Source organism: Panthera pardus, unplaced genomic scaffold, assembly GCF_024362965.1.
Source record: "Panthera pardus isolate Hobbes unplaced genomic scaffold, ASM2436296v1 HiC_scaffold_13, whole genome shotgun sequence".
NCBI classification, from domain to species: Eukaryota; Metazoa; Chordata; class Mammalia; order Carnivora; family Felidae; genus Panthera; species Panthera pardus.
In genome coordinates, this window is record NW_026526688.1 from 43,456,504 (window position 1) to 43,481,708 (window position 25,205).

Sequence of the window (25,205 nt, forward strand, 5' to 3'; positions counted from 1 at the left end):
TGGGTCCATTTCTGGGTTTTCTATTCTGTTCCATTGATCTGAGTGTCTGTTCTTGTGCCAGTACCATACTGTCTTGATGATTACAGCTTTGTAGTATAGCTTGAAGTCTGGGATTGTGATGCCTCCTGCTTTGGTTTTCTTTTTCAAGATTGCTTTGGCTATTTGGGGTCTTTTCTGGTTCCATACAAATTTTAGGATTATTTGTTCTAGCTCTGTGAAGAATACTGGTGTTACTTTGATTGGTATTGCATTGAATATGTAGATTGCTTTGGGTAGTATCGACATTTTAACAATATTTGTTCTTCCTATCCAGGAGCATGGAATCTTTTTCCATTTTTTTGTGTCTTCTTCAATTTCTTTCATAAGCTTTCTAAATCCTCAAAGTTTTACACAACCACCCAATTTCCAACTTTTCACTGGCCTTTTACACAATTTGTATGAAATTATGAGTAATAGAGAAGTGGTCTTCCAGGAAGCAAAACATTTTATTTCAGTGGCACCCTCCTATTTTCCATATCCATCTCCCTTTTCTAATCTAAAAGCAAAATGATTTTTCTCCATCTTTGCCGGATCATATGGTAGTTTTCTACCATACTTTTCTACCATACCAAAACTACCGTACTTTTTCCTATAACAGCTGCACCATTTTGCATTCCTACCAACAGTGGGCAATAGTTTCAATTTCTCCACATCTTCACCAAAATGTATTGTCTTTTTTAAAATTTTTTAAAAATATTTATTTATTTTTGAGACAATGCGAGAGATAGAGTGCAAGCAGCAGAGGGGCATACGGAGGGAGACACAGAATCCAAAGCAGGCTCCAGGCTCTGAGCTATCAGCCCAGAGCCCGACGTGGGGTTTGAAGTCACGAACCATGAGATCATGACCTGAGCCAAAGTCGGACGCTTAACCCAACAGAGCCACTCAGGCACCCCGAAAATTTGTTGTCTTTTTATATGAGAGCAAAATTTCTCAAATTTTAGTAATGAATTCTTGTAAGCTGGTACGAACTGGCTCCAGCACACCACTGCCAAGGTTGGGGCAAAGAGGAAAATTCAGATTCTGTAGGGCCCAAACTCTATCAAATTTGATGAACTATCTCTGAAAAAGAGAATATAAAATTGGGTCCTGACTTTGAAAAGAGCCTTATGTAAGTAAGTGGCCCTGATGCTTTTGCTTCCTTAGCTCTACAGTAAATCTGCTCTTGGTAAATAGGAGTCTCAACAGGCTCAAGCATGTATATAGCTTTCAAAGAGAGAAGCATTGGATTGAATTTGGATCCTATTTTCATAAGTGCCACTGGGGCAAGTCACAGGCTAGCTGAAAGCCAGGAGCTCTGAAGAGAAGAAGGGAGGTTGGACTGAGGAAAGAAGACTCGGGTCAACCTAAGGAGCATAAGGGAAAAACGTGACACTGTATACTTCACTCTTGAGAGTGAACTGGCAGGCCCTCTTGGCTTCATGAGATGAGGGTCTTAGGCTGCTTTCACCTGATTCAGAGCCTCTGATGGATTCATGTTGGAGTACATAGGGTGGAAGCTGAGACTGAAAATACAGAGAAAACATCAGACATAATTTTGGTGATTCAAGTGCTGATGATTTATTATTTCATACTTTAAACCGTCAGTAGTGCCAACAGAGTTGAGGGTGAAATTATTTTTCCCTTCTTGGTTTAGTTCAGTTTCTGAGGATTTCTTTGGTAATGTCCTTTCTCCAGGCCAATGTTGTTACAGACTGTTGCTGCAAGAGAAAACAAAATAGAATATAACACAAACAAAATGCCAGTGGTGCTTTTTTCTCTTTTTTTCAAGCCCTAACACAAATAACTTGAAGGTTATAATTAACTGAAGGGAAAGGATCAGGGAAATAAAAATTAATTCCAGAAAATCAATTATTTGTTACCTCAACTGCAAATACTCTTAGTTTTGTAATAGAAGCAGCTTCCTAAAATTCTGTAAGTTGTTCATTTGCCTATGTTCAGAAACTATTTAGGTCAATAAAACAAAGTACTTTGAAATTTCCATTCTAAATATATGAATTTTAATTTAGAATAAAAAAGAAAAAAAAATTGCAATAATTCTAAGTACAATCACATTTGGTAAAATATAAAAACACCAATATATATGCACACACACATGTGTGCAACTATATATTAAAATATTTTAACAATAATCTTCGTGGGTGCTAAAATTAATGATCACTGTTTCATTATTTTGCATACCTGTATTTTTGAAATGAATGTTTATTGTTTGTTACAATTGTCATAAGAACCAGAATGATTCACATACTCACATACAGATACAATTTATTGAATGAATTAAGAAAGGACTGTCAAGGGGCACCTGGATGGCTCAGTTCATTGGGCATCCAACTTCTGCTCAGGTCATGATCTCATAGTTCATGGGTTCGAGCCCAGCATCCAACTCCATGCAGAAAGCTCAGAGTCTGGAGCCTGCTTTGGATTCTGTGTCTCCCTCTCTCTCTTTCTGTCTCTCTGTCTCTCTCTCTCTCCGTTTCTCTCTCTCTCTCAAGAGAAAAAAAATAAACATTAAAAAAAGAAAGAAAGGACAGTCAAGGTAAGATTTGGGAATACCAATGTCTCTGGATGGAAAAGGATCTTAATGTAATTAAAATCTAAATATCACCCTTTATAATGAAAAATGAAAACAGTTAAGCATAAAATAAAGTCAAAATGTTTGTTGAAAACTTCAGTACAAAATTGAAAATGACAAAAATTTTGGAACCAAAATAAGGCATGTTTTAAAAACAGGAATTTATTAATGGTAGGCTAGGTCTAAAATTCCAATTTACATAACAAAAATCAGTGCAATGAGAGATGGGAGAGGGTAAAAATACACTAAGCATCTCTCATATAAAGAAAGTCTCAAAAATTCCTGTAATCTCAGATAAGTATGTTGTGTATTTTCTCTTTTTTTAAGTTTATTTATTTATTTTGAGAGAGAGAGAGAGAGAGAGAGAGAGAGAGAGAGACAGAATCCCAACCAGGCTCCATGCTATCAGCGCAAGCCCTACCCAAGGCTCAAACTCACAAACCATGAGATCATGACCTGAGCCAAAACCAAGAGTCTGCCACTTAACTGACTGAACTATCCAGGCACCCCTGTATTGTGTATTTTCTATTTGTGCTGCACTTGTTATAGAAATAGCTCATTACTAAATGACACAGTGGAAAGTAACAGAAAATTCAATAGGATAGAAAAATAAACTAAAATTTAAGATATTCTATAGTTCAGAAAGTATACCATTCACATATGCAACTGACTACTTAATAGTAACTAACTTATAAAAGTTACAACCTGATATAATGGATTGGTGGTTATCACTACAACTAGGTAATCTGGCAATAGGTATCAAAGACAATGATAGTGTATATATTATATTTATGTTTTGATGAATTTCTCTTATAGGGATTTATTCTGAGACTATAATTGGACAATTGCTCTAAAGGTATATTTATATAATAATGTTTATTACAGGGTGTTTGCAACAATGAAAAACTGGAAGTAGTCTAAATATTCATAATGATGGATTTTTAAAATGAGTTATTTTTCATTTTTAAATTGAATACTATATGTCACAAAATGATGACATAGACCTATATCTTCAGATATTAAAAGTTGTCCATAATAGTCTCTAAGTAAAAAAAAAAGTATATGTATGTTTTGCTTAGAAAAACATTTAAGAAGATATGCATCTATATTGTTAAAGGAAATTTTTCTTGAATACTGTGATTATGAGAAACTTCTTTTTAACTTGTATACTTACCAAAGTATCCTATATGTTTTAATAAAATTTGATAGTACATTAAAAATACTTAAAATGTTTTTTGAAAATAAGCAACCCCATAAATCACTGCCAAGGCTAATGTCATGAAGATTTTCCCCTAAGTTTTCTTCTAGGAGTTTTTCAGTTTCAGGTCTTACATTTGAGTGTTTAATCCATTTTGAATTGTTTTTGTGTATGGTGTAAAGAAAGGGTCAAATTTCATTCTTTTATATGTGGATATCCTACAGGTTTTCCCAGCACCATTTCTCAAAGAGACTCTCTTCCCCACTGTGTATTCTCAGCACTTTTTTCAAAGATCAGTTGACTATATACATATATATATATATATATATATATATATATATATATATGCATGAGTTGATGTCTGAGCCCTCTATTCTGTTCCATTGGTCTGTATCTGTATTTATATGAGCACCATACTGTTGGATTATAGTAGCTTTGCAACGCAGTTGACCCTTGAACAGTACAGGGATTAGGAGCACCAACCCCCCATGCAGTTGAAAATCTGTGTATAACTTTTGACTTCCCTGAAAGTTAACTACTAATAGGCTACTGTTGACTGGAAGCCTTACTGATAATATAAACAGTCAATTAAAATATAAACAGTCAATAAAAACAGTCAATAAAAACAGTCAATTAAAACAGCCAATGCTGGCCTCATAATAGTGTTCCCTCTTCTTCAATTTATATGTATATATATATATATATATATATATATATATATATATATATTGTACTGTATTAATAAGTAAGCTAAAGATTATTAAGAATATCATAAAGAAGAGAAAATACATTTACAGCACTATACTGTATTTATTAAAAAATTGTGTATGAGTGGACCCACACAGTTCAAACTCATGTTGTTCAAGGGTCATCTGTATGTTTTGAGATCAGGAAGTGTGAGGCTTCCAGCTTTGTTCTTTCTCAGCATGTTTTGGCTCTTCAGGGTACTTTGTGGTTCCACATGAGTTTTAGAATTGTTTTTTGTATTTCTGTCAAAAATACCATAGAAATGTTATCAAATTTGCAGATAACTTTGGGTAGTATGGACATTTTAACAGTATGAATTCTTTCAATCAAAAACCTATAATGTCTTCTCATTTGTGTGTTACTTAACTTCTGTCATCAATGTCTCGCAGTTATCAATACACAAGTCTTTCACCATCCTACTTAAGTTTATTCCCAAGTATTTTATTTATTTTATTCCCAAGTATTTATTTCAGCAGATCCTATTGCATTTTTAGGGTTTTCAAAATATAAAATCATGTCACCTGCAAACAGGAACAATTTTACATCTTCCTTTTCTGATTTAGATGCCTTTATTTTCTTTTTGTTACTTAACTGTCCTGGCTAGAGCTTCCACTACTAGACTTAGTAAGATGTGGTGGTTAAGTTTTTCACTGTTGAGTATGATATTAGCTGTGAGCTTTTCATATATGGCCTTTATTATATTGAGGTAATCTCCTTCCACCTAATTTGTTAAAAGTTTATATCATAAAAATGTTTTCAATTTTGTCAAATGCCTTTTCTGTATGCATTGAAATGACCCTGCCATTTTTTATTCTTCATTTTGTTAATGTGAGATATCACATTGATTAATTTTTGTATGTCGAACCATCCTTACAACCCAGTGATATCACTTTGTTATGGGGATGATCCTTTAATGTGCTGTTGAACTTTGTTTGCTAGTATTTTGCTGAGGACTTTTGCATCTATACCAATCACAGATATTAGCCTATGGCTTTCTTTTCTTGTGGTGTCCTTGTATGGTTTTGGTGTCAGGGTAATGCTGGCCTCATAAAATGAGATTGAAAGTGTTCCCTCTTCTTCAATATCTTGGAAGAGTTTGAGGAAGATTGGTATTAATTATTCCTTAAATGTTTGGTAGAATTCACCAGTAAAGCCAGTCTATCCTGGACTTTATTTGCTGGGACGTTTTTGATTACTGGTTCAAACTTACTAGTTATTGATCTGTTCACTTTCTATTTCTTCATAATTTAACCTTGGTAAGCTGGGTGTTTTTAGAAATTTATTCGCTTCTTTCAGGTTTTCCAGTTTGTTGGTATGTAATTGTTCATAATAATTTTTTATGATTCTTTTTATTTTTGTAGCACCAGTTGTAAGGTCTGCTCTCTCATTTCTGATTTTATTCATATTAGTCTTCTCTCTTTTTGTGTTAGTCTAGCTAAAGTTTAATTAATTTTCATTTAAAAAACAGTGCTTTTGTTGATTTTTTCAATTGCTTTTCTATTCTTTAAAAAAAAAATTTAATATTTGTTTATTCTTAAAAGAGAGAGAGAGAGAGAATGAATGAAGGAGGAGCAGAGAGACAGGGAGACACAGAATCTGAAGAAGGCTCCAGGCTCCGAGCTGTTGAGCACAAAGCCCAGGGCTCAAACTCACGAACTGCAAGATCATGACCTGAGCCAAAGTCGGACACTTAACTGACTGAGTCACCCGAGCACCCCAACTGCTTTTCTATTCTTTATTTTGTTATTATCTGCTCTAATCTCTATTATTTCCTTCCTTCTGCTAACTTTGGGCTTTAGTTTGTTCTTCTTTTCCTCATTTCTCGATGTGTAAAATTAGGTTGTTATTTGAGATCTTTCTACTTTTTAAAAAATGTAGGCCTTTATTGATATAAACTTCCCTCTAAGCACTACTTTTTAAAATTGTTTTTAATGTTTATTTAGTTTTGAGAGAGAGAGAGAGAGAGAGAGAGAGAGAGAGTGTGTGTGTGTGTGTGTGTGTGTGTGTGTGTGTGCCTGAGTGGGGGAGGGGCAGAAAGACAGAGGGAGACACAGAATCAGAAGCAGGCTCCAGGCTCTGAGCTGTCAGCACAGAGCTGGATGTGGAGCTCGAACCCATGAACTGTGAGATCATGACCTGAGCTGAAGTCTGACACGTAACCAGTCAACTGAGCCACCCAGGCTTCCCTAAGCTGTGTTTTGGTATGCTGTGTCTTCATTTTCATTTGTCTCAAGATATTTTCTTAAAAAATACTCCAAAAGAAAGTTTTCTAATTTCCTTCTTATTTCTTCTTCATTGGTTGTTCAAGAATGTACTGTTTAATTTCTGCATTTTTGTAAATATTCCAGTTTTCCTTCGGCTACTGATCTCTAGTTTCATTCCATTGTGGTCAGAAAAGATACCTGGTATGACATAAATTTTCTTAATTTGTTAGGATTTCTTTTGTCAACTAATACTTCATCTATACTAAAGAATATTTCATGTACACTTAAGAATTTATATTCAACTACTGTTGGGTAGACTGTTCCATATATGTCTATTAGGTCCCATTGGTCTATAGGGTTGCTCAAGGGTGTTCTTTTTAAGTTGATTTGCTGTGTGAATGTTCTATTATTGAAAGTGAGATACTGCAGTCTCCTACTTTTACTGTATAGCTGTCTATGGATTTCTCTGCTCATATCTATCAACGTTTGCTTTATATATTTAGATGCTCTGATGTTGGGTGCATATATACATACATATATATACGTATATATATATATATACGTGTATATATATATATACGTACGTATACATATATATACATATATACATATATATACATATATATACATATGTATGTATACGTATACATATGTATACATATATATACATATATACATATACGTATATATATATATATACACATTTCTGGTGAATTAATCCTTTTTATCATCATATAGTGTAAATAATGTATGACCTGTGTTTCTTGTGACAGGTTTTGACTTAACATATATTTTTCTAATATAAATATAGCCAACTATACTTAAGAGTAAATAAGACGTGGGGTGCCTGGATGGCTCAAGTGGGTTAAGCATCTGACTTTGGCTCAGGTCATGATCTCACAGTTCGTGAGTTCAAGCCCTACATCGGGCTCTGTGCTGACAGCTCAGAGCCTGGCACCTGCTTTGGATTCTCTGTCTCCCTCTTTCTCTGTCCTTCCCCTGCTCACACTGTCTCTCTCTGTCTCTAAAAAAGGGAATAAATGTTTTTAAAAAATTAAAAACAAGAGTAAATAAGACATGTGTATATTGTGGGTCTGTTTTTGGAACCAACAAAAAAAAATAGAGATTCCACTCTTAAGGCGCCACTGCTATGTGGTGGAGAGAAGAATGTTCTTTTGAACAATTGTGGATCAATTATATATCTATATGGGAAAAATAAACTTTTATCACTACCTCACACACAAAACAAGAATTAATGGATCACTGAATAGAAAGTGTTGATATTAAGCAGTGAAAGTTTTCTTTTTCTTTCATCTTCAACATTATGTTATTATATTTCTATTTTCACAAAAATTTTACAATCATTTTATAATTTTCCATCAAAAATAATGTCAAGATTTTTATTTTAGGATTGCATTAAATCTATAGATCAATTTGGGAAAAAATTATATCTTAAAATATTGATCACACCATGTTCCTCAATTGATTCAGGTCTTCTTAAAATTCTCAGCAATATTTTGTATTTCAAGTATAAATCTCTTTCATATTCTCACTGAATACATTCCCATGTATGTCTCTCTGTCTGTGTATCTGTCTGTCTGTCTCTCTCTCACACACACATACACAAAGTATATATAGTTGCATTTTTCAATTTTAATTTTCTCATTGTTTGTTGCTTGTGTATGTGTAAAGTTAAAATTGATTTTATATTGGGGTGCCTGGGTGGCTCAGTCAAGTTGAACATATGACTTTGACTCAGGTCATGATCTCACTATTCGTTGGTTCGAGCCCCACATCAGGCTTGCAGCTGTCAGCCTGTCAGCATGGAGCCCACTTCAGATCCTCTGTCCCCCCCTATACATTGGGTATAGAAATTACTTAAAAATAAAATCTTGGGGTGCCTGGTCAGTTTAGCGGCCCACTTCAGTTCAGGTCATGATCTCGGGCTTTGTGAGGTCAAGCCCTGCATTGGGCCCTGTGCTGTCAGCTCAGAGCCTGGAGCTTGCTTCACATTCTGTGTTTCTCTCTCTGCCCTCCCCTACTTGTGGGCTCTCTGTCTCTCTCTCTCTCTCTCTCTCAAATAAATAAATAAATAAACATTAAAAAAACTGATTATATATTGGCCTTGTATCCAGGCACCTTAAATTCATTTATTAATTCTAATTTGTTTGTAATTTCTTAGACTTTTCTATGTACACAGTCATATTATCTACAAACAATGACATTATTCATTCTTTATTTCCAATCTTTCTACTTTTTTTTCTTACCTTATTTTCCTGGCTAGGATCACCCATACAATGTTGAAAAAGAATACAATTGTGAAATATGTTCCTGATCTCAGGGGTAAACATTCACAATTTCAGCATTAACTGGAATGTTTTCTGTATATTTTCTTGTTTCAAATTTCCTTTACCAAATTGCAATATCCTTCTATCACTGGTTAAGTGGGCATTTTTGTAGTGAAAGGCTATTTTTTTCTTCACCTATAGAAATGATCACATATTGTTCTCTTCTATCAATATGGTAAATTATATTATTTTCTAATTTTAAATGAACTTATCGTTATTAGTTCACCCTTCCCCTCCATGGCTATTTATCTTTTACAATGCTAACTAGATTTATTTGGAAATGTTTTATTTAAAATTGCTGCATCTTTAATCAGAAACTGATTTATAATTTTCCTTTCTAGTAGAGCTTTTGTCAAGTTTTGGTATTAAAGTTAGTCTGGCCACATGGAGAAACCTGGGATACGCTTCTTTTTATATTCTCCAGATGACTAGTGTAAGACAGGTATTACTTCTTTTTTAAATATTTGAAAGATATAATGGTTTGAATTACTTTCCCATGTCTTCATTCTTTTTCTGGTATATGTCTATTCATCCATGCTCTTTGCCATGTGGCCTTTTAGTATCTCCTATTAGAGTGGGTGGAGTATATCACACACATCCCCTCATTGGGTTTGGTATTGTGACTTGTTTGGCCAATGCAATATAAGATAATGTGATTAAGGAAGTGCTGGCTTAATTTATCTTGGCTCTTTTGTTCCTGATGCATGCCATGAAAACAATATGCCCAAGTATCAACTTTGTGAGAAAGTTTTAAGTGACAGTTTCCAGATATTTAATGGGAAAGACTTATTCATATTTGCATTTTTTTTTCTCTATTCTACTTTGGGAAAGATATGTTTTTGGAAAGTACATATATTTCATATGAAAATTTAAATTTATTGATTTTAAGTTATCACTATTATTATCTTTTTTTCTAATGTCCAAAAGATTTTTAATATACAATTTTATTACCTGACATTGGTATTTTATAACCTTTCTCTTTTTATTTTGAGCCACTGACTAATTTTTTTTCTATTTTCATATGCTTCAACAGATACATTTACAAACATTTGTCTTAATGAAAGAAAATGTTAGGTAAAGGACGTATTATACACATTCCAATGAGTTAAGCATATGGTCATTCTCATATCCTTCTACACATAAACTTACATTACACGTATATTTTAATGAAGAAGATGTTACTTGAAAGAAGGTTTATACACAGTGTAGTTTCAGTTAATTATATGCATTACTATTTTTAAGAATCCACCTCTCTCTTTGCTCATTTTTGTTATTTTTCTGTTTATTTTCCTTTTCATTTATTTCTGCTCTTCCCTTAATTATTTGTTTCCATCCAGTCTTTGAGTGCAATTATTTCTTCTTTTTCTTTTTGATAGAGATTATCATGAAATAAACCACATTTGATTGTTCTCTGTCCTGTAATACGCATTTCATTGTGATTAAAAGGATTAAAGTATAGTCTTACCTAGAAAGCAATGATATGCCTAATTTTTTTAGAACCTAAAACAGTCAGTCTTGACAATAAGATTAGGAAGGTGACTGTCCATACTTAATAGAGTTTCTTTCAAAATTAGGAATTCCCTCAATTCAGACATGTATCTCAATATTTGTTACACAAATATCATAGCATGCAACTTTGTACTGCAAGGATGAAGACAGAATTTGAAAAATAATCTGGGATGCTATATAAAATATTGTCTCCTTTTATATTCTACCCATCATACGGTATGGGAAATATTTATATACCAATAACAAAGAAGGAATATATAATTTTACAAAATATTCTGTTTGATTACTCCATAGTCTCATCTCTAAATTTACTTTCCCAGATGAATTAAGACAGTAAAATGAATGAAAATGTCAAGTCTTTATCTTACTAGCAGTTATTTTTTTCTAAGACAATAGTGTAACTACAAGCACATATGATATCCCTTATAATATCAGTGTTCTTTACATGTGGCAGTAAAATGTCATTAAGATATAAGTGCTCTTTACCAATGCTCAAAAAAAAAAAATCCCACAAATTATGTGCTTACTGATGCTTGTGAGTGTACACAAAAATCACTCCTTTAGGGTAGGTTGGTAAAGAGAGATTGAGATATCATGAAAGCAAGCTTTGTTTTTTTTCGTATTATAAATGCTAACTAACAGTGAGAAACATAAAGAATCTTATGAACAAATATTTTGGTTTCAAATTAATAATTTTGAAGTGCTCCTAAACAATGATCAAAACATACAATGCACAATGGTTAATCGCGTTGTTCTATATTCACCTTTCACTGGGGGATAATTTGCTGTTACTGCTGCTTTCTTCTGACACAGATCTATAAAATTGACAAAGTTTATTTTAAGTGGGAAAATTTTTAAATCTTGAACAACTAAGTGAATATTTTTCAAAGAAACAGAGTGACTCATTAAATGTCTCTTTCCAACAAAATAAAACAGGTACAATTCTTTTTTGTCTTTCTTGAATTACATTAACATACTCTGAGTGTTATATTACCTTCAGGTGTATGGTATAATGATTCAACAATCATTTTACTCAGTGTCCATCGAGGTAAGTGTAGTCTTAATCCCCTTCACCTATTTCATCCATTTCCTCAACCCACCACCTATCTGGCAACCAGTTTGTTCTCTGTATGTATGAGTCTGCTTTTTGTTTGTCTTTTTTTTTGCTTGTTTGTTCCTTTGTTTCATTTCTTAAATTCTGCATATGAGTGAAATCATATTTGCCTTTCTCCGACTGATTTCACTTAGCATAATACACTCTAGTTCCATCCATGTTGTTATAAATGGCAAGATTTCATTATTTTTTATAGCTGAGTAATATTCCATTGTGTATATCTACCACATCTTCTTTATGCATTCATCTATAGATAGATGCTTAATATTAGAACAAATGCCATCAGCCACCTTGCTTTGTTGGCTAACTCCTCTCATCTTACTTTTACATGTATTATTATTTATAAGCCCACATACGTACAGACAGGCCCTTTGCTTCTATGATACCCCTAACTCCTCTGGTCAAATTAAGCTAAAGCCTTAAAGTAGCAGTCAAAAATTTCAGTTAATTTTTCTATATATTCCTATTTTTTTCTTCCTTTCATAATATATTCATGTCTTCTCTTTCTACCAATTCCTGGAAGTTAGAACTAGAGGTAAATCGCTCTGTGGAAAAACATAGTAAATTATGAATAAGGGGCTTAATAATTATGACTAAATATTTGTGTAACAGATTACAGATAATGTGGTGATTTCACTTACTAGTTTTGTATACCCAAAAGTTTATTATACTTTTGAAAATAATAAGGGAAGCTTATTATCTCTCATTGTATAGAGTTATAGAGAATAATATTTTTTATTATGAAATTTATTGTCAGATTGGTTTCCATACAACACCCAGTGCTCATCCCAACAGGTGTCCTCAATACCCATCACCCACTCACCCCTCCCTCCCACCCCCCATAAACCCTCAGTTTGTTCTCAGTTTTTAGGAGTCTCTTATGTTTTGGTTCCCTCCCTCTCTAACCATTTTTTTTTCTTCCCCTCCCCCATGGTCTGGTTAAGTTTCTCAGGATCCACATAGGAGTAAAAACATATGGAATCTGTCCTTCTTATAGAGAATAATTTTAAGAACATAGAGATTAAATCACTTGCTCAAGGTGCCATAGTGTCTGCATGCAAGATTTAGGCATTAAAAATAGGTTTTCTGAGGCTAAAATGTAATTTTTTCCCATTTCATGACGCTGCCTTCTGTGTCCTAACCTGTGTTATAAACTGCACATGTAATTTCTGGTTAAGAAATGTTTTTATAAATTAGCAGCATCAATACTTAGGAAAATAAATATTATGGAAGCAGGTTCATAAATACTATTTTCAGCTGAGAGAGCTATTCTAATAAAGTCATTTGTTACTGGTCTGAGTACCTGTATCTAAAAAATTCCTTGAGATGCAGTATTACATATTCTCATGAAGCCCGAAGACAGAATTGGTAGACTAAGAGGCTGAACAGACCTCCACAATACTCTTGGCAGCTATAGCTCCTCTGAAAGTGATACTAGTGGTAAAATGAATGGTTATAGTAAGGAGTAAAACTAGGAAACAACAAAAAAAAGGAGGACATCAGACGGATTTGAAATATTTCCCTGGGCCTCGCCTCATATTGTTCTACCTCCTGTCTTAGATTATCCCTGATGAAACAGGAATACTTTTTTCTTGACTCATTGAATTTAATAAGAGTAAACAAAAACATACCTGTCACTTTCAGTTTCCCCCCTGTAGCACAGCTCTCTTATTTTATTCTGCTTTATTACAACAGCAGCAGTGATGATGAGCAGAGGTAGAGAAATGTAGAAAATGAGTTCAAATTGGTGTTTTGAAGGAGTGGTAGATCGTCCCCCCAAATCACTTTTACCTGTAATGGAAAATTATAGGTAATTTCATATTATACTCATAATTTCAAATTATATTAGAAATTTTATTAACCAAATGAAAATATGTAGAGGATATCATTACCAACATTATTCCCAAACACTAAACTAACATACAAACTATTAAAACTAACATATAAAATATGAATTAAACTAACATATAAATTAACATTTAAACTAACATATAAAATATAAAATGGGCTGCTACTAGTGCTTTATTGCTCAGGAATTTCCAACCTTACACCCTATAGTAGATTTATAGTATAGATTTATTTGATTGAAGGTAATCTTCCTTCATGAAGTATACGTTTAATGCTTGCAACCATTTCTTCAACTTCTTTCTGATATAGCTTATCCAAAATTCAAACATGTATATCATAGAGAGTATTGGGATTGTACCTATACATGAGAATTAAATCTGAGAAATGTGGCATTTAATTTCTCTTACATTACATTATATATTTTTTCTAAATATTAAAAATTTGTACTCACTAAATAACTAAATTATTTAACTAAGTTCTTTTTTTTTTTTTTTACTGTCCTACATTGTTTATTAGGTAAGAATTTTACGAGCATTATTTATATTAGTGGTAACAGCAGAACTGAAGAGTATTGCATCTTCTCCATGCTGCATGGGGAGGACCACCGATAGTGTGCCCCTTTCCAAAGCCACTGCTCTCGGTCTGCAGATGTCAGCCTTCCCATCTCCCTGTGCCTGTGGACTGGTTTGGTGATCCCCTGGGTGTAGGGGTTTCTTCTAATAGCTTTATGGAATGGATCAATGAGGATAATCTCGAAGAATTTGTATGTGGAATCTTCGCCAACCCAGTAAGAATTCAAGACTCTTAGAACCCCACAGTAGCATCTAGCTCACTCCTCTGCAACAGATTGAAGGTTTGGGGAAAATTTTAGCTGGTTAACACCATGAGGGACAGGCTTGCCATAGGTAACACTCTCAGGGACTGGGCATTTATGGCCACCATGTCGCACACGAATCTGATGTATGACATAACCTTGCTTGGCCTTGTACTCCCAGTCTGTGGGCTTTAAGGGTTTTATCAGCTAGGGGGGCTGGAAAGGGGGCTGTGGAGAGCAGAGAGCTGGCGATAGCGCCAGCAACACACCCTGAGAAGAAAGCGCATTACATGGGACTGCTTCTTCTTCCATAGCTCCTGGATGTACTTGTAATCGCCCATCTTGGCTTACCTTTGAGCTGATAGCTGCCACCAGACAGAAAGAAAAAAGTCTTTCTCCTCTTAAGTTTTTAATCAAATATATAGCCATAGGAAATTAAGATGGCTCTAGAATTATTTTGTAGAATGCATGGCCAAACTTGACTTTGACCCATTTTTGACTGATGTTAATATCTACATTTTCCTCATCAGTTCTTATTCATTCTCAGCTGACATCTGTATTCATTCCTAAGCATCTGACCTATATGGGTACTCAACTTCCACCACATTGTATATACCAGCCACCGATCTGGGTTTATAATGTTATCAAGCTCTGCTTTCTCCAAAATTTATTGGCAAGTTGTTTTTTTTTTTTTTTAATTTGGTATAGATACCAAATACCAAATACTGTTCTCTGCTAGTTCAAACAATGGAGGATCTGATAAGTAGAGGAGCCACCCCCCCAGGTACAGTTGTGCATGGTCAGGGCTTAATATACTCCTCTGAAGACTGCCCCAGTGCTTCTCTTTTAGTTCCTGTAGCATTTTTCAAGTCAGTTCAAACTAGGAGCAACACTTTTCCAGTCTAGTTTGTGCTTGTGATTGGGGTTTCCAATACCTCTGGAATGAGGATGACATTATATTTGTAATCAGAAAGCCAGTGAATCAGATGAAGAGGGCATCCTCTCTGGCCAAATACTGCAGATTGATTCTCAGCTACTTTTATAGTCTTTTGGATAATCAATGATGCCACATGGGTTATTCGAAAAGGAATGTAATATATGCCCAGAAAGCCTCAGAGCATGAGTAGGATTTCTAGAAACCCAAAAAAAAAACTGGTCTTACATCTTTACCTCCTATTGTCTAGTTTTAACAGGCACTACTAGTAACCACCATGAAAGAATATTTATTCACTTATTTACTCTGGGTCTCCATTTTACATTGGTTAAGATTAGTCCCCAATAATCTTCTCTCAAGCTTCTTTTACTTAATTCCAAAGGTGTAGTGAATTTTTCAGGCATTTAACTATTAATGGTGTTTCACCTCCTCCCTTTTATTACCCCAAATGTCTTAGCCTTTATGGCTCAAGAGTTTGTTAAATCAGACTCCCTAAAACAGAGGTCTTACCCCTGCCAAACTTTATAGACAAACATCAGGTACAGAAAAAAGGTGGGTTTTTTTATTGTTGTTTTGTTTTGTTTTGTTTTGTTTTTCATGAAAGAGCTTGAATCCATCAGCTGCAACTCCTAAAAGTTTCCCTTCTTTTCCTTTTTCCCCTACATTCAGAATGATTTCAGAAAAAAACAGATGAGAGCTTTGAGTAAAGTAGTCATGAATGGCACTGTTAATTATGCAGCTTACATGATTACCCACTTTCTCCAACTGGCTATTCTGCCATAAATAGATAGATTCCAGGTTTATTTAGAATAATCAGGGATGCCTGGGTGGCTCAGTAAATTGAGTGTCCGACTTCAGCTCAGGTCATGATCTCATGCTTTGAGAGTTCAAGCCCTGCATCAGGCACTCTGCTATTAGTACGGAGCCCACTTCAGATCCTCTTCCCCCCGCCCCTTCCCCTCCGCCACTCACTCTGTCTGTCTCTCTCAAAATTAATTAATTAATTAATTTAAAAAAAAGAAGAATCTATGTATACTGGTAAGTATACCCTACCAAAAAAATTTTATAGCGAGGGGCTCCTAGTATCTTCCTATTAGCAAATACTATTATTAGTGTGTGTGCTGGTTAATTTTATGTGTCCAACTTGACTAGGCCACAACATGCTCAGATATTTGGTCAAATATTATCCTGGGTGTTTCCGTGAGTGTGAATTGGAATAAGATTAACATTTAAACCAGTAGACTAAGTAAAGCTGATAGCTTTCTTTAATGTGAGTAGGCCTCATCCAATCAGCTGGAGGCCTTAATAAAACAAAAAACACTGATTCATCCATGAATAAGAGAGGATCCTTCCTGCCTGAGGAGCTTTCATAGTAGACCTACAGGCCCCAGAATATAAGGGATTAAGACAGACCTTATGGCAGCTGACCAAGGGAAACTAGTTGGATTAAAAGGTTTCCTCTGATCCCAGGTTCAAGTGCCACCATTCTACTGCCATTTGGACCCAGAGTGATATAGGGAAAGCAACCATGAACATTGGCCTGGGACCATCAAAGTTGTCTTATGGGAAGTCTCAAATACCAAATAATCCAATACTGAGATGCAAAATTTTCTGAGTTATGAAAACTGGTTTGGAAGGTTGAAGTTAAAGAACAAAATCCATTTGGAAGTTAAAAAAAACAGGAACTAAAAGCAACGTTGTTTTGGGGTCAAATGAGTAAGCATAAATTATCCGCCTTCTATGGTTGCTGTTTTTAACTCTGACTGCAGATGTTGACAATTGTAATTTGTGGTCCACTTGTTTTAACGTTTATTCATTTTTTGAGAGACAGAGCATGAGCGGCGGAGGGGCAGAGAGAGAGAGGGAGACACAGAATCCGAAGCAGGCTCCAGGCTCTAAGCTGTCAGCACAGAGCCTGACGCGGGGCTCGAACTCACAGACTGTGAAATCATGACCTGAGCCGAAGTCGGACACTTAAGTGACTGAGCTGCCTAGGCACCCCTAATTTGTGGTTCATTTTGAGTGATGCGACTTAAGTGTGCAGCCTAAGGGTATTGAAATCATTAACAGTCCATCTTTGACTTAGTCTTTGGATTAACTGTTGTGCTTTGTGTCAAGAGAGTGCTAATATAATTTTTCTTATTGTCAATATTATAATCATGTTTTCTAAGAGCTCAGATGATGATAATCAGAATCATTACAATACTAACACCAGCATGACCCGGACATCACTGAACATGAAAACTAAATGACTATTTTTTTTTAAGTTTGTTTATTTTGAGAGAGATAGCACATGAGTGGAGCGGGGGCAGAGAGATAGGGGCAGAGAGAGAGAGAGAATCCCAAGTAGGCTCTGCACTGTCAGCACAAAGCCTGACATGGGGCTCAAACCCATGAACTGTGAGATCATGACCTGAGCCCAACTCAAGAGCCAGATGCTTAACCAACTGGGTGAGGTGACCCTCACCCAGTCATGAGGTGACCCTACATGACTATTTTTAATACCACTGGATTGAAAATATAAATAACCAAAGAGCATATTACACAATATGACAAAAATAATTTGGATGCAGAAATAAACCCACACATATATGGTCAATTATTTTATGACAAAGGAGCCAAGAATATAAAATGGGGAAAGAACAGTCTCTTAAATGAATGGTATTGGGAAAACTGGTTATCCACATGCTAAAGAATGAAATTGGACTATTCTACATAATATACAAATACTAATATAAAATGTTTTAAAGACTTGAATGTACTTGAAACCATAAAACTCCTAGAATAAAACAGGTAGTAAGCTCCTTGATATTGATTTGGTGATAATTTTTTGAAATCTGACATCAAAAGTAAAAACAACAAAAGCAAAAATAAACAAGTGAGACTACATCAAACTAAAAAGCTGCACAGCAATGGAAACCATCAACAAAATTAAAAGGCAACCCATTGAATGAGAGAAAATATTTGCCAATAATATATCTAATAAGGGGTTAATATCCAAAATATATTAAGAATTCATCCAACTCACCAGCAAAAAAACAAACAAATAATCTGATTTTTAAATGGGCACAAGACATGAATAGAAATTTTTCCAAAGAAAACATTCAAATGGCTAACATACATGAAAAGATGCTCAACATCACTAATCAAGAGGGAAATACAAGTGAAAATCATAAGAAGATATCACCTCACATGTTTTAAAAAAATTAAAAATAGAATTCCCATATGATCCAGCAATTTCACTTCTGGGTACGTAGCCAAAGAAAATGAAAACACTAACTCAAAACTATATATGCACCTCCATGTTCACTGCAGCATTATTTATAACAGCCAAGATATGGACACAACTTAAATGTCTATCAATGAATAAATGGATAAAAAAATGGGGTTATATATATATAATGGAATATTATTCAGCCATAAAAAGAATGAAGACTTACCATTTGTAACAACATGGATAGACCTCAAGGTCATTATGCTAAGTGAAATCAGTCAGACAGAAAGACAGTACATTTGTATGATCTCATTTATATGTTAAAAAAAATACAAGCTCATAGATACAGAGAACAGATTGATGGTTGCCAGAGGTGTGGGAGTGGCAGTAAATGAAATGGATGAAGAGGGTCAAAGGTACAAACTTCCAGTTATAAAATAAATAAGTCCTAGGAGTGTAATGTATAGCATTGTAACTACGGTAAGTCATACTGTATTGCATATTTGAAAGTTTCTAACAGAATAGACCTTAAAAGTTCTCATCACAAGAAAAAAAACCTACAACTATGTATGTGATGGATGCTAACTAGACTTATAGCAATCATTTCACAATGTATACAAATATTGAATCATACTGTACACCTGAAACTAATATAATGCTGTATGTCAATTATATCTCAATAAAAAAGGAATATGCAATAGGTATGTGAAAGCACATTTGGAGGTTGAATCTCAAATTTCTTGGATGAAATAAGCAAGTATGTTTAAATCAACTCCACTTTTTGTTTCCCAAATAAAAACAAAAAACTTTTCTCTCCCCAAAAAACACCAAAGTCCCGACAAAAATAACCAGCAAATTAGCTTGAGCACACTATAGGAACAAACATGCACTGCCCTATCACTCATTCCCCTACCAAACCAAATGAAGTTACATTTCCTGATTCACTGATTACACTAAAATTTCCGGTGGGAGAAAAATGTGAAAATTTTGATAACATCGTTGGCCCCTTAAGTGTAGCAAGGATTCTGTCCTACCAAGTGAATATGGCAGGAAAGTATTTCTCCAGCTCTGACGTAATTTGATTTCAAAAATGAAGTTTAAAAAAGTTTCTTAATTTCTATGCAAATTTTAATGAAATTATAGATAAGATAAAGAAAAATTTTGTTATCTTGCTCAAATCTAAACTAGACTTTGCTCATCTGTATGCATACTTAGCAGGCAGTGCAAATGTAAACTTCTGCAAGTCCCATCCAGTCTATAAACTTCTTATCAAAGACAAGGAAAAGATCCTACCTGCTAAATATCCTATACACCTTGGACACAATGCTGAATGGAGGGAGATATGTTTACCTGTGATATAGAGGCTTTCATCATGAAAGCTTTTGGTCACTTTTGTTTCCTCAAAGTGTGTAGAAGCTCATAATGGGATTTTTTAAACTTTATGAAATGGGAGGTGATGCTTCTTCAGAAGTGGACACGCACAAGATTGCTCTTAGTGTTACCGGCTATAGAAAATGTGTTGAAAATACTGGCCTGACATAACACCTTTTTCTTAAAACGCTGGACAAGAAGAATGTACTTCTGTAATTTTTCAATACATTGAGGATTCAAATAGAAAGAAAGGTTGCAGTAAAAACAGAAATTGACAAACTGTTTCTCTGAAACAATTTGATAATATGTGAATCCTAGGGGGAAAAATTTCACATAGGCTGTGACATCAACTCATACAATGAAATAATGGAAATAAGGCTGTTTAAGAATTCAAAAAATGTAACTAGAAAAAGGCAAGAAGTTAAATAGGACCTTCTCAGGTCCCAATTAAAATTGTAATTTATTTGTAATTAAACTTAAATTTCACAAACTCAAATTACTTCTATGCTTTAACCATGTTCCCTAAGAAAAAAAGATTTTACTTATGACATCCAATGTGCTTTGCACTGTTTAAAAATGATGAGAATTTTTGAAACGGGTAGCCTGTATGATGAATTTAAATATGCAAAGGAACTGATTGATAAGATACCTGGTCTACCAGAAGACACCTGTAGAAACAAAGCTAATGAAAGTTTTTGGAGACCTGCAAACTAATTTCTACAATTCTAAAAACCTACTGTGTCTAGTAAATAAAGCCCAAAGTATGCCATGTTCAAATACATTTGTTGAAAAGATCCTTGGCTGATGCCATCACAATGGACAGACACCTGAATTTAGTAAGTGGCTTGATAAAGCAGAGCTTCAAGTCAAAAGGAATTATATATTTGGCTCTATTCCATTTTGCTGCTGCTTAAAAGAAAGGATGTCTGAAAGTCTGCAAGCAATTCAGAGAAGGATAATTGGACAATTAAATGGAAAGGGTCAAAATTACACCTGACCATATCATAGGACAAAAAGAATCATGTCATTGTTATTTTTTGTTAAATATAGAGCATATATTTAATCCTATTATATTTATACTGTCCTTTTGAAAAGTCTTACATTTATGAATCTTAATAATATACAACAGGATAGCTAAAAAATTTAAATATCCAGTAAAGACCTTTTAAAAAGAGGTAAACATCAATTGCTATATTAAACAATATATTATAAAATATTATCCTTATTAAATATTGTTATATTTTTGCTCACATATATTATTTGCTTAATTTGTTGTACTATAAACTATTATCAATTGACACTGGTAATGAGTTCTATTAGTGTTTTGCTTAAATAAGAGCATTTATGTGACAAAACAATCAATAACACAGAATAATATAAATTTAAATAAACATCTATTTTATACATATTTATGTGAAAATAAATAAATATGTAAAAATAAATATATATATATACTTATATGTTGCATGTTAAATTATTATTCCCTTTTGGGGGGGGGGGTTCTAAAACAGAGTCTAATATGGCTGTGTGTTAACTCTGTAAAAAGTTCGTCACCCTAGGTTTGCCTTTCCCCTAGTATCCAAGCTTCATGTAAATCTGCCAAGGAATTTCATGATTTTCCCCAAAAGGAAAGGGGTAAGGACGGCTAGCCTCTGATTCCAGGTTATTCTAGGTGGGCTCCAATATCTTCTAAAACCAGGAACTATCCCCCAGATATACCCAGGCCTGCCTAGATCTGCTTAAACTCAAAATACTACTCAGAAAACTCAGGGAAGAGATTCTAGAGAGGATATTTCTAAAGATTACATGAGAACCCTTACAATGCAGCAGAAAGGAATAAAAGATAGCTTGAAAAATTCTGGTGGCATTGATATAACAACAACTACTAACAAACACTATTTTAAACCAGAAATGTATAAGACAACCCTAAGTGAACAATCTAAATTAACTAGTCAAATTTTATGCACTGAAATTTCTACTTTTAAATTGTCTAACATTTAATTGGGTGTACTTTTTGTTAGTAAACCACATCAATATTAATATAAAAGTATAAAACAGGGGTGCCTGGGTGGCTCAGTCGGTTAAGCATCCAACTTAGGCTCAGCTCATGATCTCACGGCTCGTGAGTTCAAGTCCCACATTGGGCCCTGCACTGACAGGTCAGAGCCTGAAGCCTGCTTCAGATTCTGTTTCCCTCTCTCTCTGCCCATCCCTGCTTACGTTCTGTCTCTCTCTGTCTCTCAAAAATAAATAAATGTTAAAAAAAGATTAAAAAAATATAAAAGTACAGAACAAACTTCTACCGTCTTAGATTTTTAAAAATCTTACAGATAAAACAAAACCATGCTTGTTGGTATCAGTTGTTTTGCAACCTAGCTTGGAATCTATACTTTAATTTCTTCTCTTACATATTATCTTTGAATAATGAAATTTGAAAGACACTAACCAGATGGAGGTATGTGTCCATCATCTATGCTTCCAAATTCTCCCTTCTTCTCCAGGCATTCAGGAGGAGCAAACCCATTTTGACAATGGCAATGATTCAAATTGTTGCAAATCTGGAGTAATCAGAAAATAGAACGTTGTTTTGTGGACCAAGATGGTTCAATAGAGACCAATGAATATTCTATACTTATTCAACAGAGAATTTATTTCAGAGAGTTTATCCATTCCAGAGAATTTAACTTGAATAGACAAATTCAAAAAATTTTCACAAATTTTCTCTTGAAATTGTCCATACTTTAGTAAGTATATTTAGCTTCTGCTGCCAAAGCATTTTTTAAAAAATTCTTCATCTCTTTCCACAACCAGACCCAAATATTGGTAATTACCGGTAACATGCCACTAATTATCATTTAGTTGATAGTTTCACAAAACAGCCCAGATTCTAACGAGCAAGACTAGTAAGAAAATTCTAATGACCTTGTTTACTAGTTTCTACCTCCTCTCTGTGAAAATAAGATTATTTTGGTTGTATAGTAATTCATGGTGCATATAGCACATTTGCACCATATATTTACCAAATACTTTATACATCCAGACTCATCTTAAATGTTTCTACTTTATCTTCTCTAATAAACAGTTTGGCAAGACTTCTTGAGAAAATAAGATTGAAGTTATAAATTATAGACTATTAAATGACACCTAGCAGCATGAAAATGATTTTTAGCCATTTTAATGATTTTTTAAAAAGTCTCCAAACTGTTCACTGAAATGTTAAAGCATGTTGCTTAAAATGAAAATTGAAATTACTTACTCCATGGTTATTGCAATGATGAGAAGAATTGCACGTCTGATAATTTACCTGGTATTGAATTTCTACACAGTTAAAGTTGACACAGTACTGAAAGCAAAAGGAAGTGAAAATAGGCATAATAATCAGATTGTGTGCCTGGATAATACAGAAGAAAAATACAAGAAAATTTCACAATTCATACTTTCAAGAATTGGCATAAAAATACAAAAAAAAAGGTGATAATTGAAACATTGAAATAAATGTGAAATAAGCTATGTGACTTCAGATTATAAAGATGTAACCACTTGTGAGAAGTTAGAAGTTTTATTTTCTTACCATCTAACATTAGAAACCCTCTTAAAAAGAGAACTATCTGGAAGAATAATTTGACTAGTTCCTGGAGTTCAAGAATTATCTAAAAAGCATTTAAAAAAAATACCCATGCCTGGGCTGCATCTGAGACATTTATCTCGAAATTTCTGGGGACAGGGGCCCCTCATTATTGCAAGCAGTTAAGGTTGAGAACTATGAGGTGGGAGGTTGAGATCTTAATATCACGGTATGAGCAACAAAGGAAGACAGCTTATGATTCCATGTTAAAAAAAAAAATGAGGAGAAAGAGAACAGCAAGGATGACAGATAATTATTTGAGATAATAGGGCAATGAAAGACTCCCAACTATGAGATGGCTAAAAAGCCTTCAAAGAAAAGGAATGTTTAATTTGTGGATTTACACTGTTCTAATTTATGGCATTAATTTTTGTGACTTTTTTCATTTATCGAAAAATTTTCAGTAAATTCAGTACTTTGTGAAAGGGTTTTACTTTTTGAGTAAATTTTGTCATTGGATCATAGTAACAACCAGGTGTGCAGAAAGAGGAGGACCGGGACACTGGAAAAAAGAGATCTGATACACTATCATTTAGAATTGAAGGGGAAAGAGACCACAGATCAAATTTGTATTCCACATGCTTCCAGATGAGCAAGATGTTACTGAAACTTTGGTTATTTTCATGGACTATTATCAAAATATATTATATAGAAATAAATTTGAATTTAGCAAGCACATCTTGAGACTTTCTCTCAAAAAATATATGTCAGTTGGGGTGCTGGTGTGGCTCAGATGGTTAAGCATCTGACTCTTGGATATTTGGCTCAGGTCATGATCTCACAGTTCATGAGATCGAGTCCCAAGTTGGGCTCTGCACTGACAGTGTGGAGCCTGCTTGGGATTCTCTCTCTTCCTCTCTGCTCCTCTCTCTCTCCCTCTCTCTCTCTCAAAAGTAAACATTTTTTTTAAATGGTAAGCTTAGAAATAAAATGGAGTAGACCTTGTCTAACTGTATCCTTACCCAGATATAATGTCTGGAAGCCAATGAACTAGATACACTAAGTGACCAGAAATGCCTCCTGCATTCTCTTTCACTCATTTAACAAACTTATTTAACAAATTCTTGAAGAATTAGACTCACAGATATAGGATGTGGGGCTTAAGCTGGCATGAATTAGACAATTTTCAGACCACACTACAAAGCTGCAGGAGGATTTACTAGAACCCTTTACATTCAGAAGCATCAAGCCACATGAAAACAAACTACTAATTCACGATCCAAGGGATATGATGTAATTATACAGGACTGAATTAAATGATGAGGAAAATTAATTGTGGTTTCTTTTCTATTTTTTTATTTTTCTGATGGTATGTGAGGAAGCCCTTTTCCTTTCTACTTGTTGCATCCCTAATCCTCAATTTAGTATCTATGCTTTTATAACTAAAGCAGTTTAAAACTAGTAACTGATTCTCACTCATTCCTCAAACATCAGAAACAATATTCTTACTGTTTCTTTATTTGTCATGGCAATGTAGGCTCAAAAAAAAATTAAGGACTTATGCTTCCAGTCAGATTAAAATAGCAGGGTCCAGAATTACCTTTCTACCATAAAAAAGTAGAAAAATAGGTAAAGAATAGGAAACAACTATTTCTAGAGAATGGAAAACAAGCAGCACAAGACTATTATCTCAGAAAAAAGAAAGACAAATTAGGTGAGGCCTCCCAC

At 34.2% G+C, this 25,205-nt stretch overlaps 1 protein-coding gene and 1 pseudogene across 3 annotated transcripts in view; both read right to left on the bottom strand.

The window, feature by feature from the left end:
* Positions 1-1,574: 1,574 nt before the first annotated feature.
* Positions 1,575-25,205, bottom strand: part of LOC109262292 (disintegrin and metalloproteinase domain-containing protein 5-like) — a 134,262-nt gene continuing 110,631 nt past the window's right edge. For all 3 annotated transcript variants that reach the window (XM_019440723.2, XM_019440722.2, XM_019440724.2), the window contains 5 exons: positions 23,169-23,255; positions 22,359-22,470; positions 13,363-13,522; positions 11,382-11,432; positions 1,575-1,739 (listed from right to left, as the gene is read on the bottom strand). In XM_019440723.2, coding sequence (XP_019296268.2) covers positions 1,727-1,739; positions 11,382-11,432; positions 13,363-13,522; positions 22,359-22,470; positions 23,169-23,255 — 423 coding nt within the window. In that variant the 3' untranslated portion in view covers positions 1,575-1,726. The remainder of the gene's footprint in view (positions 1,740-11,381; positions 11,433-13,362; positions 13,523-22,358; positions 22,471-23,168; positions 23,256-25,205) is intronic.
* Positions 14,123-14,777, bottom strand: LOC109262133 (60S ribosomal protein L15-like; annotated as a pseudogene).